The 20,790-nt window shown below is 35.1% G+C and overlaps 1 protein-coding gene across 1 annotated transcript in view; it reads left to right on the forward strand.

The window, feature by feature from the left end:
* Positions 1-1,891: 1,891 nt before the first annotated feature.
* Positions 1,892-20,790, forward strand: part of LOC129224331 (uncharacterized) — a 39,886-nt gene continuing 20,987 nt past the window's right edge. Inside the window, exons 1-8 of the mRNA XM_054858769.1 lie at positions 1,892-2,092; positions 2,781-3,056; positions 4,531-4,815; positions 5,703-6,125; positions 11,613-11,891; positions 12,803-13,069; positions 16,038-16,389; positions 19,648-20,078. Coding sequence (XP_054714744.1) covers positions 1,933-2,092; positions 2,781-3,056; positions 4,531-4,815; positions 5,703-6,125; positions 11,613-11,891; positions 12,803-13,069; positions 16,038-16,389; positions 19,648-20,078 — 2,473 coding nt within the window. The 5' untranslated portion in view covers positions 1,892-1,932. The remainder of the gene's footprint in view (positions 2,093-2,780; positions 3,057-4,530; positions 4,816-5,702; positions 6,126-11,612; positions 11,892-12,802; positions 13,070-16,037; positions 16,390-19,647; positions 20,079-20,790) is intronic.

Consider the following 20,790-nt stretch of genomic DNA (forward strand, 5'->3'; position numbering starts at 1 on the left):
AATCAATGATTTACCATTAAGATAATGATGAATGATCATTTTCCCATTAAGAACTGAATGTCGTAGATGTTTTACTTAATTTTCATTAAAGTTTCTTTTTTATATATTATTTTTGGGGTCTCAATGAACAAAAAGAAAATTCTTCCAAATGCTTGTGTATCAAAACACTAACGTAGTTTGAATATTATCCTGGAGAGAAGGCGCATTGGTTCATAACGGCGCTACATGTTTACATATTAATTTACTGGAATTGGTGATATGGTATAAAACCAAAGGTTCTGAGGAATGCTTCATCCCCAAATACTCCTCTAGCTGCACCCAGTATAAAATGCACTGGTGAACCTGTAGGAAAAACCGGTGACATGATTGGGACTCGAGAATAACAGGTTATTTGTCCAAGAATCTGTCTTCATTTATTAAAGGCTAATATTTAACGGCATTAACCCAGTAAAATACAACCAAGTTTGTCAAAAAAAAAGTTAAGTTTGATTTTCCTGAAATTGTTTTTAATTAAATTTCATCGATAAATAGTTTTACAGAACTGTTTAACCGAAAATTTAAGGAATGACAAATTCTTCGCTCGTGGGCCAACATCAGACGGAAAAGTTGGTTCGTAGCAGAACATGTCCAATTTAGTTCAATCCAAAAAGCATGAAAGTTGTTGTTCTTAAATTTAGTTCTAGACCCCCTCGAGAAAGTCTCGATAGGGTATTTGGGAGTTCACTTCCAATCCCTGGCTTAATCTATTTACTTATTGCACAACCTAATTTATTTATTGCATAACCCACGAGATTTTTCTCATGCGGCTTTAATCATCAACAAGCCAGTGGTTCGGTTATAACACTCCTTAAATGTATAGATATTATCATACGAGGAGTTTATCTGGCTTAAAAACAAGGCTTCTCGGGGAAGTTAACCCCCAAATAGCCCATCGATGCGACCTCATCTGGCATAACTTATATTTAAAACTAGAAATTTAAAAGTACCTGGAATGAAAAAGTATCTAAGAAAAGACTGATGGCCAAACTTCATACTCAAATTGTTAAATCTTTCTTTTTGAAAAGTTAATACAAGAGTACCTTCTTTAAGGGACACCTTTATTTAATGGACACTTTTTTCTGGATTCAGTTTCTTTGAATAGAGACCTCTATGTATTTGCTTCTCATTAAGGGACACTCTATTTAGGGTACAGTCGCAGAGAAAAATTACGAGTATTAATGAATTAATGCATTAGAAATAGTAAATTTATTGGAAATCAATTGTCACATTTTGTACAAAATTTAACTGGTAAAAGTTGTTTTGACAACAACATGCAAAGAAACCAATATGTATTCTCATTTTTTGCTGAGACCTTCATTCTTGCTCTTTATTCTCATCACTTTCTTCATATGGACTTGACCCAGATTGATAGTGTACAGCCTATCATAAGCTTTGTATGAAAAAACTTGAAATGTAATCACAATATTTTTTTGCTTTGTATTGCATTGTAAATTACATGACATCAAACAAACATTAAGTCACACATTAAGTCAAAATTGTATTTAATAAAAATCAGTTACAAAAATTTGGTACTACAAAAGTTTTGATAAAACTTGAATTTTTAAAATATTTTTTCTCCAGTTTGAATATTTTGAATTTTAGTGTATAAACATTTTCAATACTTAATCTCAAATGTTATTATAGTTTACTTTCATCATGAAATTATTTATACTAAGTTAAATACGCATCGTGTATCAACTCATCTACCTCCGAAGTAGGTACACTTCTGTTTAAAGGACGAAATGTTCAGTTCCCTTAGTGTCTTTTGTTGAGAATTTCTACTGTATAATTATTCTTTTTTCAGCTCCTGCAAGTTGCCGATATGAGACCCGTTCAGATGTCACCTTGCTGACTCCAGATTACCTCCAATTCGCCGCTTCCGCAACTGATTGTATGGATCAGTGTGACGCCGAAACAGCATTCAACTGCTGGTCATACAGTTATGTGGACAACAGGTGCCAACTTAGTGGAGACAGCAGTGTCACGTGGGGACGAGATGTTGAACTACCGACACATCCTGGTGCTCTGTATGGAGAACTGAAGTGCTTTTTTGGTAAGCTGTATTATTCCACTAATACTGGACAGTTAATATCAACCCCCATACTGAGTTATAGATAGACACAGTCAAAGATAAAAGACTATCATTTAACGATGCTGTGACCAATGTTGTCCGGCACTTAGTTTTCTAAAGAACTTGTTTTTTTTTTTTTTTGGATTGGGTTTGATGTAAGATTTGAAATAGCTCAAGCAGCACCCGATACAATTTGACGGGAGTAGGGATTTTCAGATGAGTGTTAATTTTATTCACGAAGTTTCCTTACTCGAAAGTGAATTATTAGGAACTAATGTCCTAACTTTAATGGAGATTTATAGGGGTAGTCGTCATTATTCTGATCAGCAATTTTACATGTTTTTTCAAAAATTTAAACCCAACTGTTGTACGTGCCGCACTTGACATACCTTTTACTTTCGAGGTGGACCGTGCAAAGTCGGGTGACGCAACTAGTTAAAAAATAAAAATAAATAATGTGGAAACCTGATCAATCTAACTTATTTTATCTGTAAGCAATTACACAATACTAACAAAAATAACGAAGTCGAACACCGAATGTTTTTCAAAGGAAGAAAAAAATCTTTCGAAAAAACTAAGTGGCCAGAGCGAGAAATGTGTTGGTCTAGCCTGTAAACTTGTATTGAAATGTGAGGTGACAGTAATATTCTAATGCATCATTCCTTTTTAGAACAATGCGATAATGGGGTAATGACTTTTGAAAAGATGACAGGAGTTTTGCTGCGGTCAGCTCAAGGTACCATGATGAAAGTGAACAAAGCTGGAGCCCTGGGGAACACCCTGGAATGTGCCAAGATCTGCCTAGACGATGGCACAGAATGCCCGGCCTTCAGCGACCACTACCACAACATGAGATGTGACAGATTGGACAGGAACTCGAACGGGAGAACTCAAGAACTTATCGCAAGAGACGGGGAAAGTTATTTTGAGAAGATATGTCTCCAAGGTAAGCTTTGTATTTAATGACATAGTATTCAATGACATAGTTCATAAATACGCATATGCCATTGTGGATTCAGGAAACTGTACAATGGCGTTAAACTACAGTACAATTTCGTTTATCCGGACCGAACTGGAACCAAAGGCAATCCAGATGATCGGAAATTCAAATAATTGGGATAGTACGGGAAACACATTCTTAACTGTTAATAATAGAGAATTTCGTTCCATAAGACAATAGTTAATAGATTGCAAGATTTTTTTATCCTAAGCTAGAGAAAATATTTTCCTTTGATAATTTTTTTTTATTTTAAAATTAAAATAATCTAATTTTTCAAGACTTGACTCATTTTGTTTAAAATATATGTTATTGGAGTCATACAAAATTATTAAAAATTGCAAATCGCTTATTATTAGCTTACGTGAACATGATTTTTATATTTAATTGAAAAACGCATAGTCACTCTTTGTGGAGCAGTAAAAATAGCTGTTCAGTAAAACAGTAAAAGAAGTCGCTCTATTGACTAAGAAATTCTAACAATCGAACTGAATAAAGGGAAATTTTAGCAGCGATCCTATATCAGTTGTAATAATCACATCATTCACATGTAATCACATCACGTGATTTCTATCATATGGACAATATCAGAAAAGATGTTGACGATCATTTCTTAAATTTTGGCGATCAGGGGCGGCCCGAATTTAAATTTTTGGAAGGGCAGAAATTCTCAATGTGCCGCATGGAACTCCAAATTTGTGCCGAATAATAAAATACGGGTATGCACGCATAGGTACAATTAATGAAAAGGGACATTCGATAGTTCAAAAATTACAATATTGCAGTTATGTCTCTAAATTTGCCGAATCATCAGACAAAATTTGCCGAATGAAGAGAAAATTTTGAGGAGGTCCCAGTGACCACCCTTGACCACCGAACGGGGTGCCGCTGATGACGATGAAAAACTCGAAAAACATTCCTCATCATTTGCGAAATGAACCCTTACTTTTAAGCAAACGGCACCTTGAATCGATACTGCAGCTACTTATATCATAAATTCTGTTCAGCTTTTCTCGGTTAGATATACATAACCAAAAATAATTTCAAGTTCAGATAATTACTTCACAGACACAATTTCAATTATTATAGTCCATGGCCCCACTAGATGAGGCGGAATCTTAACGGGCCTTGACAATTTCTGATTTTTCTGTATTAAACCGATGCAACATGATCCGCTCATGCATCCAACAATCAATGTCAATGTTTCAAACTTTGTTTATTTTTGATTGGACGTCACCCATTTTGACCGCAAGAGGCGCTGATAGGAACCCCTGCATCCACCAATCAATGGCAACGTAATGGAAACAGAGGTTCCCTGTGGCACCTTCTTTGTTGCCATGAGTTTCAGGGATTGTCACGGCCTAGTAGAATTAAGTGGGGGCATGCATTGTCTTACCCCTTTTTAATCATCATTTCTCTGCAGGTCCAGAAGCTCAGGCATGTTCCGACAAGGCATGGGCGTTCGAAAGAGCATTAGGCTACGAGCTGGCTGACGGATTGTATCAGAAGACCATCACCAAAGTGGAAACTCGTACCGTATGCATCCAGCATTGCCTATCCGAAAGAGAGTTCACCTGCCGCTCGGCAAGGTACGACGAAGAGAGTGGGGAATGCAAACTGTCAGCAGCAGACAGGAGGACAGAACCGATGAAGTACTATCGCAGTGAAGATGCCCGTGTGAGCTATCTTGAAAACAGTTGTTTGCCAGGTAAAAATAGTCCAACACCTCTTTGTGATGAATAATAATTTACCAAAATATATACAAACAAATAACAATACAAATACCAGGCATTAACACTTAAGTTACCTTCTGGTTTCCCAATAGTTTCGGAAAATACAATTAAAAAAAGTGTGATGCACGTGTCCAAATATGAACTGTTCATCAAAAGTCCAGAATCGCATAGACTGCAAGCCGGTGAGTTATCGAGTCCAGTTAAATGAGTATTTAGGCAATAGTGTCCGGTTAGAACTTCGTGGAAGGTCCGTAATAGTCGATCCATTACTCCAAAGGCATTCCCAGGCGCCCTTAGCAAATGTTGAAATATACAATTTGAATTTTCTTTTAGCGTGGGAAAGGCCTCCAGCATTCCATAAAGCTCTCTCAATAAAACCTCAGCCATACTAGGACACAAATACTAATGGAATATGAATGGCTTGAAAGAGGGGTCTAAATATATTTTGACTATCAATTTTTTTACACGAGCATTTGATGCCAATACATATCTTTTCCCATCGTAGGCGATTGAAAAAAATATACATGAGATTTTTTTTCTTTTTACTGTCAATTTTTTTAAGTATTTGGTGAAACTTAATGGGTGTGGTAAGGAAAGGAGGGCAGGGATCAAAATATTTTTGAATTTTCAAAAAACGATTTGCAGGAATATTTGATGTCAATACCCAAGTTTTCTCACCACAGGCGATCTCGATTTTTTAAAAAAGTTAAATTCGACCCACCGTATTGCAGAGTAATGCTCATTTAGATTTAATTATGCAGGTTTACCATTTGATAACTAAAAACAAGTTTCTCGCTTGCACTTTGTGGTTTTTTTCAACTAAACAATGATGCCTTTCAAATACAATTTGTCTGACTTATAGTGGACACATCATGCCCGTACGTCGAGACAGAAGATGCTTATCCCACTTATGCAAACATCATTCAAACAGAAGGTGTATCCACGCTGGAATCCTGCAGAGACCTCTGCAACAACCTGCTTCGCTTCTCATGCCGATCTTTCTCCTATTACTCAAGTGCATTGCAATGTTTCCTCAGTGGTGACGACAAAGCCAGTGGCGGATCTGCAGCAATCCAGCGTCGTCCTGGTATCATCTACTACGAAAGAATGTGTCCTCAGCCCAGCACTATAGATTCGTTCACTGAGACCACATCTTCTCTCATCACTGCCACTTCACCAGCTCCATTACCGACGCAGGGAATATCCAGTAACACACAAGCCCAGTTTCAGGAGAAAGAAACTACCCAGAAGACTAGACCACCTTACCAACCAGCAGAGCCTTCACGTAGGTTTTGATTACATTTTTTTTTTTTTTTTTTTGCTTGGGAAGGAGGTTGCTATAAAGATATGAGAGAGACTTAGCATGTGTAGCAAACATTTTAAATTTCAATCTTTAAAATGGGGTTACATTTGCAAAAGCGGTTGAGAAGATTCTATTTTCAGATATCAAGGAAATGAACTCGCTTAGTTTAGTATCACGAACGATTTTAGACGTAAATTTAGAAACAACTTGTATGATGTAAAACAATTAATTATAATGGTTATAAAAGGCTTCTTTCACAATTTGCACTATTGTGGATGGTAAAAGATCCATACTTCGCACAGTGATCTGTGCATCAAACCTCGATGTGTTCAAATGAAACGGCAGCGTCTTATAAAATACATCGACTCACAGTGTTTCGATTAGTACAAGCTAAGTGGACAAAAGTCAAGTTCAAAATTCTAAACTTTGTTATTGGGATAATGCAAACAATAAAGCAAAACATGATACTTAGTTATTTGTGTAAGTCTAACTCCCTTCCGTCACGTGAGTAATAAGGTTCAAAGGTACGTATCCGTTTGTAATTGAATAAATCAGTTGAGTTCCAGTCATCATTTCATCACACAAAATTAAAGTGTTCCTAATTTCATATGATTTTATTGTTCAAGATGGATATTTTCTATACTAGTAAACACTTTATTTCCCTAATTTAATTAATCTATCTGATAGTTGAACAATATTTAAAAAAAATTTAAAGATGAACGACGGATTTTTTGCCTGTTTCAAAACTTTCAAGTGATGGCAATGACTTGTACCCATTTGTACCCGAACTGAATTTTCTGCATATAGTAGCTATGGCTTTTCCATTAATAATAAGACGTATTATAGTCAGCACACTCGAGCACAACATATTTTTTACCCAAAGCTTTGGATGCTTCAATAATTCTTCAAAGAAATTCCTACGCGAAAGAAAGTATTCTAGCAGTGTAAGTATACTAGAGTGTGCTGACTATAATACGCCTTATTAATAATGGGAAAAGTGCAGCTATCATATACAGAAAATTTGGCCCGGGTACACACGGGTAAAATCATTACCATCACTTGAAAGGTTTTTAAAGAGCAAAAACTCCTTCGGTTATCTTCAAAAAAAAATTAATATTGTTTAATTATCAGATAGAGTAATTAAATTAGGGAAAAAAGCACTTACCAATATAAATAATATCCATATTAGTCGGTGGAGTTTGTGCAAAAACATTTCACTTCCGGATACCAGTATGAAATTTTGTACAGCACTTATATTCATATAAGAGAGCAAAAAAACGCCGGGAGGCAATTGATTGGAGGTCAAAACCCCCGTGTGGGGACGTCATCAAAATGGCCGCCATGTATCGGTTAGTACGTTGGTTTAACTGCTCAGAACTACATAATAGGTCATAATTTTGTAAAATTCAAATACATTATCTGAAAGCCATTTAAAAAAGCTCTTCAACAGTGCTTAGTTTTATTTTCTACTAGCGGTACCCGCACGGCTTTGCTCGTAGTAAAATAAAAATAAAAAGTCATTTGATTCGCCTGTATATTTACACACAATGGATGATGAATTTTTCACTAATTTGCTATGTTAATTTGCTCGACAATTTTATGGTTCCTTCCTTCCTTCCTTCCTCAGTTGCAAAACAGCCCTGGGTGGGCCTTTGCCTTCTCTACAATTTTTTGTGTTACGGTTCCACTTTATGATAATTTGGTAATTTACTCGTCCACGTTTTGGTAATTTACTCGGTAAAATGTTCTTAAAATTGAAATAGAAAAAGAATAAAATCGAATTCTCGAAAAATCGCTTCGAGGTGCATACCCCCATGCTACAAACTAATTCTGTGTCAAATTTTGTGAAAATAGGCCGAACGGTTTAGGCGAAATGCGCGTCACAGAGAGACATCCAGACAGACATCCCGACAGATATCTAGATTTAGAGCTTTATTAGTTTCGGAAATCGGAATATAGCAATCACTACATCACCCCTGTCAACAGTTTTCACGGTGATTTTAGCATGACCCGAGTATTCTATTGCATGCTGCATATAAAAAGGAATAGCATTGCATCGGCTTCTTCGTGGGATACAGGAGACATGGTTTCAAAATTGTTCTTGACTGAAGCGATTACAGTGTCTTTGTTCGTGCATACAACCTGCTTCCCATCTGGTAGATCCATCTTTACGAGATTTTCTGCCAAAAATTCAAAAAGCTCCTCTTTGTTTTTATCTTTTGCGAGAAATTTAGTAAATGACTTTGGTATCAAAACATTGGATTTAATACTTATTCTTGGTCCAGATCCTCTCGATTGTCTCTTGTCGCTTTTCAAACTTTCTTTTGAATATCGGTCAAAAACTAAATCTACTCTATGAACGCTTTTTAGACTCATTAATATGTACGGCTTCACAATCTGATCGCAGTACTGTTGGACAATTCGAGTAGACTGAGGAAAAAGCATGTGAATCAGTGCAGCCTCATCAATGAACAGTATGGTTCCGGAATAGCCGTCAAAACCAGTCCAGTAGATTGGACGATACAAGAAATTACATCGGACTTTTTCTTGGATTCCTAAATTTGCCAAGGTTGGATATAGAAGATGGACACGAACTGTTTTTATGGGAAAAAATTCTTTTACATCTATTTGAGTTGCCTGGCCGGCAACATATAGCTTAGCAAAAAGAGTGCTGCCCTCCTGAAGCGGTAATTTACTGAATGTTTTGCTTGTCTTTGGACTGAACAGAAATATTTTCTGCTCATCAATAGGAGAATGTTTATTTTAATAACATCATACATGGATAATTTTCTTAGCACTAAGCGATCTTCTACTAATGTATTGAATTGGCTTGCGCTGACATCACAGAAATGGCACTTTCTTCCGAGAGAATAATTTTGTTGCTGTTTACTGCAGTTAAATCGTCATCTTCGAAAGGATTTCCATGTTCTTCAATTGTTTCAACTAGGCTGGAAACATGAGTTTCATATCGAATACAAAAGCTTCTAGTATTAGATCTTTATTATCCATATTAGGCAGTATATCTAGTATTAGCTCCTAGTAGTAGATTTCGATACGCTTTCTCTAACAGAACTTGGAGAGTGGTTACTGCAAAATTGTGAACGTATCGACCTCTCTTCACATGCGAAACTTTCAGTGTTCCTTTTGCTCTTCCCGATGTTGTTACATGAGTTTCTACTAGGAGTTCAGTTCATCCTCTTCCTTCAAGTCATGTACCTATTGCAGATGAAACAACCATTTCTATGTAGAGACCACCTAACATGACCAACTTTTTATTCATTCGGCATAGCCCACTGAATAGATTTTACCAGGGCGCATAGATGAGAACTAAATTACAAACACTTAATTCATTAAATATTTTACTTTTTCAAAAGCATATTAAAGAAATGATTGCAAGCTATGTGAGTATTTTGAGGTCACATGGAACAAATGAAGGAGAAAAATTTATTCTAAAAAATATTGCGAGTTTTTAATACGTTTTGCTTATTGAAAATGACGTAAAGGAATGAATACAAGCTATATGATAATTTTAATGCTAGATGGAACGAACAATCGAAGTTATCGATTTCAAATCGTAATAGAATTATATGACTCACCTTTATTTGATATTATTTGCTACAGCATTAACCAGTCAAATATTCATTTATTGAAAATTATATCTGAATAATAAACATATCATCATGGAATTAATTATTGCTGAGAACAGCAGAACAGGAAAGAAACGAGCTAGGCGGACAGCAATCCAAAGTTACAGCTTGTTTGGCGGGAAAAAATCGAGTAGTCGTTCTGATTCTTGCCGCTAGACGGCAGTCGTTCGCACTTGCAAGATAAGTGAATTATTACGGGACAATACATATGTGTATTTAATCCAGTAATGAATTTTTAATTAAAAGTTTCACTGCGGGTTAGGTGCGGCGGAACTGTTGGAACAGTTCAATGAGAATCCCCCCCCCGCTCCATGTAGTAACGTTATTGCAGTGAAATTTTAAAAAATATTTACTAAGGGGGGGGGGGCAAATGCATATTTTCTAGCTTATTTTAGAGCTTTTATTTAGTGCACATATTTTTTTTTACAGAAGAATGATTTCTAATGGCGTTTTGAGCAGTAAAACGAAACTTTTCACCTTTTCATGTTAGCCATTTTGATGACAGAAATTTTAATAACTCTAAAACTTGTCCTCGGAAGAAAAACCAGCCTCTGTTAAATAGCCCTTTTAAAGCTCTTTCAGATGATACACATTAATACTATAATATAAATATCTGTAATGTAGTTCTAAGCAGTTAAACATACGTACTTACCTTTCCAGGCAACCATTTTGATGACATTAATTGTAATAACTCAAACTATTTGTGATAGGAAAAAAATTCAATCACTATTAAACAGCTCTTTTAACACGCTTTTGAATGAAATACTTTAGTATCACAATATTAAGATCCATAATAGAGTTCTAAGCAGTTAAATGAACGTACTTTTCTTTAAAAGGCGGCCATTTTGCTGACGTCATCACAGGGGTTCATGACCTCTGATCAAATGCCTCCCGGCGGATTTTTGTTCTTAGATATATACGTAAGCATTGTGCAAAATTTCAGACTGGTATCCGGAAGTGAAATGTTTTGGGTATTTTTGTCACAAACTCCACGGACTATATTGAACAATTGAATAATGCGAATTTAGGAATTTTGTGTGATGAAATAAGGAATTCTGAACTTGACTTTTGTCCAGCTAGCTTGTATTAATAGTATTAATAGAAACACTGTACGACGAGTGGTCTTCGAACAAAAAATAGTGACCTGACTCTCGATTTAAAATAAATAATAAACAAAATGTTGCCGTTAGAATGGAATAACTAAAGCTTTGTTCGATGCAAAATGGAAATGCATAAGATCAAGAATGATATCAACACCACTTCTATATTTAAATTATTCAGCTTTAGCGGTAGTGCTGCTCTTTTTTTCCTAGGGCCGAAAACACATGACAAGTATCTTTAACTCTCTTTAAAAAAAAATTATGAATATTAATGTGTGTTTCTTTGATTAAATCACAGAAATTATCTAACAAATGGTCTTTTTCAGGACCAAATCAAACTAAAATTGGAATGTAAAAGAAAAAAATGTTTTTGCGAAAAACCAGATTTAAAATATATAAATATCCAGTTTGTTACAGTTTTGGTTACCTTCATCAGGCTTCACAAAACTTCCGCCAACCGCAATTTAAATATCGCTGGTCTACACTAACCTTGGAATTCCCCAGAAAAATTAGCAATTAAGTAAAAATTCCTAAAATTTCTAAACAAGTGTTTTATTTTCATTCTGATTTCTGATCTATGTGCCTCGTTCAATTATTATAAAATTAAGATTGATAAAAAAAAAACGGTTTTAAATTTTAATTAAGCATTATTTTGATTTATCCACAGGTCCAGAATCAATAGTTTTAAATTCTAATCAAGAGTTATTTTATTTGCTTCACAGGTCCAGAATGCAGCCCAACAGAACGCCTCATCTTCGAGAAGTTGACCGGATACGAGCCTTTCGGTGTAACTTCCACTCTGTTGTACCGAGGTGACAGTTCGACTCCTGGCATTACTTCAGAATGCGTCCGGCGATGTCAGGCTCTGTCTGACTGCCGATCTTTTGTTCTGGACCACCAGCGGTTCGAATGTTCCAGTATACAAGACCCACCAAGTATCCATCCAGCTGATTTCCGGTCATCGATAGGGAAGACTTTTTTCGGAGGCATTTGCGTACCAGGTATGGTATATAGGCTTGTACCAGGGCTGCGGTTCAAAGTTCATCTTTGTGTACTAAAAACCTAGTGCTTCTTTTTTAATGTAGCTGTTCATTTCGATGTATTTTTTAATGAAGGGAGATCTAACCCATATAAATTGGGGAGGGGAGTTGGTCCTGGATCAAAACTCCACATTTAGTTTAATATCAAGGTTCATTTTATCTCAATTGTGCAACACAAGTAAATAAATAAATAAATGAAGCTCTTATAAATAACTAGATAAATCTGAATCACTGAATGCTTTGTTAAGAACTTTATAAAACGTTTCCATAGTCTTGTACTTTTAATTCTACTGCACTGACGAAGGAATAATATGGAATTATACTATGGTAAATTGCACACAAGAATGTATGCTCAGGGTATGATTACCGAACTAGTTAATCAAAGTTGGCCATAAGCCAACTAGGTCATGGCCTAGGGTCCCCGCTTTTTAAAGGTCCCAAAATGGCTAAAAATGTTCAAGCCAAAGGTAAAATTGTTTTAGCCAACTGTACGATTTGACTGACCTAGGGTTCCCCGATATCTTAATCAAGTACTGAAACATACACTGTTAAAAATTCAGGAAGATTTTCTGGTAATTGTTATTGTAAAATGGCGGACTAACGCATCGCTGACTTTTACGGTAATTTATACCTGAGAAATAATCGATCCCAGCGCCAATTGGTTGCTGTGGCCTACCGAGGAAACCGTAAAATTTTACAGTAACATTTGATTTTTACGGTAATAGTTACTGGCAACATGGATGCCAGTAACAATTACCGTAAATTTTCCGGAAAATTTTTAACAGTGTACTCTTCATACTAGATATAGTGTACGTCCACTAAGATTTGCTGTATGGAATCTACCAAATATTAACTCATTTTTTCCTTTGCAGCATATGTTGGGTGCTCTAAATTATGGGTTTACGAGAGGCTCATGGATCACGAACTGCAAGGACTTTCTCCAATTGACGTCGTCCGAGTCGTCAGCCTGGAACAATGTCAACAGCACTGCTTAGAAACTCGGAAATACGTGTGTCGTTCTGCCAATTACTTTCATTTGAGGAGGGAATGTCATGTTTTCGGAGATGACAGGACTGCTGCTAAGTCTCATTTGGTGGACTCAAGTAGAGTGGACTACTTCGAGAATCAATGTCTTGTTGGTAAGATTTTTTTTTTTCTTTAGTTCAAATAATACAAACTACTATCTCTTATTAAGTTACAGTGAAATCTCATTGCAGCAAATACTAATACAACGAACAATCCGTTTAAACCAAATATATGGTCCTCCCGGTTTTAATTGCCTTTGCATGGCTTGAATTCCATTACAACAAAATTACGATTACAATGAACACACTCTGCTCTCCCTTCAAGTTCGTGTGATAGGGTTTAACTGTATATTATATTTTCCGGTGCATTTAAGTTTGCTGGTAGAAAGAATACGTTTGCTTTTGATTTTTTTGGGACTAGTAAAAAGCAAATTGGGAATCTCAGTTAGTATAACAATGTTGATTGTAAAAGTATAGAATAAAAATTTAATAAAACGCTCTTACTACAAAATTTAATAATAATGGCAGGCTCATTTTTTCAAAACTGTGAGACGGATGAGACAAAAATGTATTTCTACGCGGACAAAACTATTCATTTCTACTTAAAATTAATAATACTACGTTTTTTTTTTTAATAAGAGAGTGCACAACTCCCACCGTATTACGTTTTTAATGAGATAATTCATTAAATGTATTTAAGCCATGTTAGGCGCAACATCACTCGTCTTTTGTTAATTTCTTCACTGCGTTGTTCCTTTTTGACTTCTATGGAAATATCTAGCTTCACCTGCTATTAATCTTACAGTAGAGATAAACTTCCAAAAAATAAAAACAAACTCCAAAAAAAGGTTTAACATGAACAAAAAATGTACAACATAATCATAGAATACAAAAGAGATATTGTTAAAAAACTAGAGACAAAAACAAAGCTGTTCTTCCTAAAACAGTAGTATATAGCATGGTCAGACCCTGATTACTGCAGGGGCATGCGGGGCACAGGCTCCTCCTCTTGGATTTCAGGGTGGCCCAAAATCTCCTTAATTTATCATGCTAATTAAAAATAAATAATGATTTCACCCAGAATCTAGAGTCATTGATATTTTTGCAAATGCTGAGACAAGAAAAAATCTTTCATTTGTTGATGAAAATTCCCCTTAAAAACTTGATCTCTTTGCAAATCCTAAAATCACTCCAAGTTTAGTCTGTATTTACTATTAAAAGTTATACCATAGATACCATAGATAACTTTGATATTTACGGTTTATTGCAACGGGCAAAGTTTAGCCACATGGAATATAATTATCGTATAGGAGAGAGTGTTACACCTTGGGACTTTTCATATTTTAATTTTCAATGTCAATTATTTGAATCAAATTTAAAATCTAAAAGTCACATTAAAATACATCAACATACTTCTATGCAATATATTTTTTTTAAATTCAGACAGTTTGAAAATAAAATATTGCCAGCCATTTAAAGTAAAAATTCCAAATACAAAGACAGAAAATGAAATAAAAATGAAGAAAATATTTACTTTGGAGTCATGAAATTTTTTTCTCTCATCAAATGGTCAATTTTACTAATTTGATGCTGATTTTTACTATGGTACCATTTAGTGGTGAAAGCAGCTATTAGAGATTACAAAAACATGGCTGCTAAAAATAGATTCTTAGAAATTAGCAGTTTCCCAAGGTACAACACTATCCCCTATAGCTATATATAAATCTCTTCTACTTTTTAAATGTATAATACTATATTTTGATATGAGGTACTGCCAAATTTAACATGGTTGTGTTAATATAGCATGGAAATATTTTAGAGCTTCATTGTATAGAATGGGCAGGAATAGGGGAGGGAAGGCGGCACAAAATAAATTTCATGCCCAGTGTCTTCAAAAATCTTAGTCGGGCCCTAGGGAGGCCCTGAATTAGAACTGTGCCCCATGCCCAATACAATAAAATCTGTAAAGTAGACCACCCTTGTAAGTTGACCACCTGTCTAAGTTGACCGCTATTTGCAGGCACAGAATTAGATCTTATCATATAATTCAACCTCTATAAGTTGACCACCTGTTTAAGTTGACTACTTAAGTAGTGCACCGCAAGTGGTCAACTTACACAGGTTTCACTGTATCAGAATGATCGGACCATGAGCATGGTTAGTTGGATGATGAACCCACATGAGCAAAGATACACTTTTTGTCCATGGTACAGATGTTGGATATCACCTTCGGGCATGGAATGCTGAACACTTTCAAGTTGCTCGAATAAACTCGAGGAATTATTGGAGGAATTGGGTGAAACGTCACCTCATGCCATTAGCATTTTAATAAGAGAAAGTGCACATCCTAGCTGGAATTTTACGCTCCATTTGCGAACACGCATTGTCGTGCAAGAAAGTGCTATTTTGAACCAACCTTACTAATTCTCCAATAAGGTAAAGCTTTAAGGTACCCTGCATAAACATTAATCACGTACAAATAGTTAATTGATCGCTCCCTGCACAATGTGACCAAATACAGAGTGGTTCGAAAGTTGGCATGCCTCCCTTTTATTATCAGTATTACGTTAGTTATGGGTGAATGTTTGTTATGAACAGTTACCTTGAAGTTTTAGGAGTAATAAACATCGATAGAATACCATCCATACATTTTCAGTAAGTTACCGCCCTACAGTTGAACCGAACCATTGCTTCGGTCACTTGTCTGGTCATTGCTTATTCTATATTAGCTACCAGTTTGTTTGGCACGCTTAGATCCCTTACGAGGTTTTACACCTCCAGTTCAGTCACTTCCTATGCCGAGCTGATGAGTGCTAATAAGCACGAATCTGCAGTCCTCGGATGGAATGACTGAGCTGGCGGTGTATTTCATGTATATCATCTATATAGTTACGAAAGTGAATTCCGCGTCATGTTTTTGCAGATATTTTTCGGAGTTTCAGGGATTCAGAAGTGATTTTCTGCAAAATGTCTACGGAAAATGGCGTGGAATTCATTCAGCATGGAAAACAATTTCTTGAAGCCATAAACTTTAGCGTTTGATATGCTCACAATCATTCTTCTGTTTTCTTTATTTCTATAGAAACGTCATTTTGCCCGTACCAGAAATCAGAGGAAGACATGGCCATGGTGTACGTCACCAAATCCATATCAGACACGCCCTCTACCCTTCACTGCGAGCGGGAATGCAACAGGGAGAGAGAGTTCAACTGCAGAAGTTACACCTTCTGGGATCAAGGCGCTCGTGGTAGCGTGTGTATGCTCAGCGCAGAGAGTCGCCTTACTGGACAAGATGTGGGGATATCCTACAGACAAAGTGCCACCTACTCTGGGAAGAACTGCAAGACATCAATATCCGACCCCAGACAAGTTCCAACGGTGTATCCACCCATTCCAGAATCCACCAAAGGAATCACCGAAGAGCACCTTCCAAAGTATTTCATTATAGATTTCTAAGTTTATAAAAAAATAAATAGATTTATATTTAACCCTCGACACACAAAGGAAGAAGCAAGGGGGTTATAATTTTGACGTGTCTGTGTATCTGTCTGAGGGAACTGTAGCGCCAAAACGGATAGATCGATTTTGAAGAAAAAAAAAAAGTTTTGTTCCAAAGGAGAGTTGATTGAGAGTGTTCTTAGCTAGGTTGTGTTTTTAGGTGACATTAAGGGGGTCCGGGACACATTTTGAAAATTTTTTTATTATGTACTTTAGAGTTTTGAAATTTTTTGAACTGATTCATCATTTATTTAATAAGCAAAATCATAACATAAATATGAAAAAAAAAATTTTTATTTAAATTTAATTAGTTTTTTTCAAAAAAATGGGGTTGCTTTAAATTGCTATAACTCAAAATATTGTTGGTCAATTTTCAATTTTTTTTCAAAAAAGTATGCACAAATATCTAAGCTTTAATTTTTATTCGGCGATTTTAAAAATATTGATTCAATAAGAAATAAAAAATATTTGAAGAAAAATTTCGAAAAATTCGAAGATACTTTTTTTTTAAAAAATCATAATTTTTGCAGTAAACGTTTTTTTCAAATTCGCCGAATAAAAATTAAAGTAAATTGCTTGAAAAAGATATGCTCCAAGTTTCATTACTTTATCTCTATCGGTTCCTGACTTATAAGAGTTTGAATGCAAGAAATCGGGAAAAATTGCATCATGGAGAAAAACGCGTTTAAAGTTTTAAAGTTATGTACACATTCGTTAGATGCATGCAACAAAAATAACTATAACTTTCGTTCTATTTAAGGTGGAAACAAGATTCAAACGTCCTCTTAAGCAGAAAAAAACGGAGCAATTTTTCAAATTATAAAAAAAAATTTCAAAATTTGAGGATTTTTGTGTCCCGGACCCCCTTAACGAAGACATTAAGTAAAAACCTCTAAAAGGTTTTCCGTGATTTTTGCAATGAAAACATATTTTAAAAATTTTAAATTTAGTACCAAAATGAAGAGTATTTTTTTCTGCGTCTGATAGAATGTGTTTAAAACTTCTATGTTGTATCGAATTCGAATAATAACGCTTTTAAAGCGGATTTTAAAAACGGCTAAGCTTTCATTCACGAGATTGGTAATTGAATTCATTGTTGGCCGGCAAGGAAATTAAAAGCAATGATTTAAATTTTTATCTGTTGCCAGTTTCTATTTGTTAACAAATAAAATACTTGCTATTGATTTCTAACAGTATAAAGATTTTAAAAGGATTTTCAATTTTCCCTCTTGATTTTTTTCCCTCTGGATTCCTTCTTGATTTCCCCTTTTTTTAATTTTTATTTTTTTGCAGATAAAACTTATAGACATAGAATGTTGGTTCTGTTAAATACTAGAGGGGTGGGCAATGTGGTTCTTTAACAGATGACTCAGGCATTCGATATCATTGTTTCAGACAGCTGTACTAGCTGAATAAATGTTTGTTAGTTGAAATTTACCAAGTTTAATTGCTTTCGACTTCTTGTCCTTCCGTTACCCTTAACAAATACATAATTTATGTGATTAAAATACTTTTTTTAACTAGAGCTGAAATTACAATAATTGAAAACTCTTGTATGTGACCTAATTTTTTGTAGAATTTTTCTTTTTATAGTTTAGCTGAATTTTTGGGGAGAACATGATAGCGTGAAAATCCTGTCCCACAAATGTCTTTCCGTTACCGTTTTTTAAATTTGAATTTTAAAAAAAGTTACTAACAAAAAAAATCCTGGCTTTGACTTTTTTAACAACTTACCATGATGTGCATAAAAGTCTATGCATCAGTTTTTGAATAAATATGTATTTTGATGGGCTCACAGCAAAACGAAATCAATTTTTTTGTACTAACTGTCCTTCCGTTACCGCTGGAATTCACCAAACGCGATTTTATCACAAGTGCATCAGTACAATGTTCTAAGCTGCCTACCGTTCAAAAGAACGGTCGTTCATTTTTTAAGTGAACGTACGAATCCGTTCACTTTAAGGATTCGTTCTTTTTGACCCGTTCGTTCATGAACGACACATCTCTATTGAATACCAGTATGTAAGAAAACCAACCCATGTTTAAATTAACATAAAAGCAGGATAGTATTCATGAACTTAAAAGAAAAGAGATGTAGGTAACGAAATTGAAAATTCGGAAATGATTTGTAAAAAGGAAAGTCCAAGAGTAACTCACTGACATTTTGAAAGCAAAACATTATGTATTTTGTAATATTCAGTGCAAATATACCTTGTACAAAAGATCTTTTCCCGGGGATTTCAAAATATATTTTGGATGATTTGGAAAAAAAAAAGTTAAAAGCATAGTAACTGCTGTTTTTAAAAATGTCAATCAGTTATTAAGTTTTTAATACATTTTACGTATAATACATATCAGTTTTTAATACATTTTTAAAAAGTCTCCAAAATGTATTTCGGAAATTTGATTAAATCATCAAATTTAGCTTAAAAAATACAATAATTTAGGAGAAAATATCGTTTGCACAACGTACATTTTGCATTGAGCGTTACAAAATACTTACTGTTTGCCTCCAAAAATGTCAGTCCTGTGGCATTGCCCAGAAATGAAATAAATAAAAACCCATTTGTTTTGCAGCGAGAGATGTTAGCAGTAGCCCTAAAAAAAGCTTTAATCCAGAATGATCTTTTTAAAAAATACAATAAGTCCCCTAGAGGAGTTTTCATGCATTATACTCAAAATCTGTTTTTAGTCACTTCACTGTTTCGCATTTCAATGAATCCGTTAAAGGGGTAAGTTTAATAGATTATGTGATTTTACTTACATTTTGAAATGATCATGTATAAGGATAGTGCTGCATTATGGAAGTGTTGTATTAAATGCTACATTCACTTCATTCATGTTTTTATTTTTTCAATTTTAAATCAGTTCATTTATTTCTAATCCACTTAATTAATGCAGTGGAATTATTAGGCACACCTGCCTACTGTACTGAATGAATGAATTCTGCTTTGTGGTGATAGATTTTTGTCTTTACTGAACAAGGTACATAGTAAAAGAAAGCAGCATTCTGAACCATAAATCATGAATTACAATTATAAAAGAAATAAGCAATGTTCTATTTCATTTTTCGCACTTTTCTTTTCATAGACGAATGGCAAACAAATGACTCATATTAAACCTTATAATTGTTAAAAACATATACCATTTGTTTTCGCTTCTTTTTGTAAAAAATGTGTTTTTTTCCCCCTCAGCATCAAGGAGTTACCTCCATTCCATAAGCACCCACCACCACCACCGCCGCCACACTTACCACCACTACTCAAGCCGCCGCCTCCACCACCACCAGTTCCTTATAAGCCTCCACCACCTCCACCACCACCGCCGATACCACCCATGCCTCTGATGCCCCCTCCGATTTGTACGAGCCACCAATTTACTTACGAGAAAGTAATTGGCCATGACGTGCGTGGGGGCAGAAGAGAAAGGGTTCCAACGAGGGTGCCTGTTGGCGTCGTGCAATCCTGCCAAGCCGAGTGCCAAAGGCTGGGAGAAAGATGCCAAGGATTCGTAGTTCAGTATAAGAGTTATCAGAACTGTTACGTAATTTTACGAGATCCTACTGATGAACCGATACTGATACCGTCGTTTGATTCTGTATATTTCAACAAAGTCTGTCTCAGAGGTAAGAATCAAAGAATTTGTTTTTAAAACAGCTTATCACATATTGTGAGGTGATTGATACAAGTAGATAACTATACTGAGTTCACGGAAAAGATAGACTAGAAGTAAATAAACAGGTTGCCAGAAGGTTTGCCACTATGGCCACTTTTGAGGAATTTCTCTGAAATTAAAAGTAAACTAAAAGCATTCGCATTCTCCGTCTGCTCGCCACTAATTTATATCTTTCCGAGCCAAACCTGTGATTGACATAGCCAAATGGCGCATTTCTTTGGTTACATCTAGTTTATCTTTCTAGTGAACGCGATACACAATTCAGTTTTTTTTACACTGCTTCAATGAAAGCTCAACAAATTAAAGTTTTCAAGATCTTGGTGAAAATGTGAAGACCAGATTGAAATGTTATTAAACTACAATTTTTTAATTTTACTTAACTAGAATCATTTATGTCTTCTTCCGAGAAAAAAAAATCAAAAAAAAAAAAAATTGAAACAGTCGATTTTTCTCAAAATCTTTGTTACCTAGTTGTACTCGTAGTACTCTGCCGACAATATCATTGCATTAATAGCAAAACCAGCACTATCAACAAAAGACTGCTTTCAAGAAAATGAACTCTTAAGTGCTAGAAAACTAATGTCAGATTAAAAAAAAAGTGAGCTTCAATAAATATATCATTAAACTGTGTAAAACATTCATCAGTTTTAAGAGCATAAACA

This window comes from Uloborus diversus, chromosome 6 (assembly GCF_026930045.1).
Source record: "Uloborus diversus isolate 005 chromosome 6, Udiv.v.3.1, whole genome shotgun sequence".
Lineage (NCBI taxonomy): Eukaryota > Metazoa > Arthropoda > Arachnida > Araneae > Uloboridae > Uloborus > Uloborus diversus.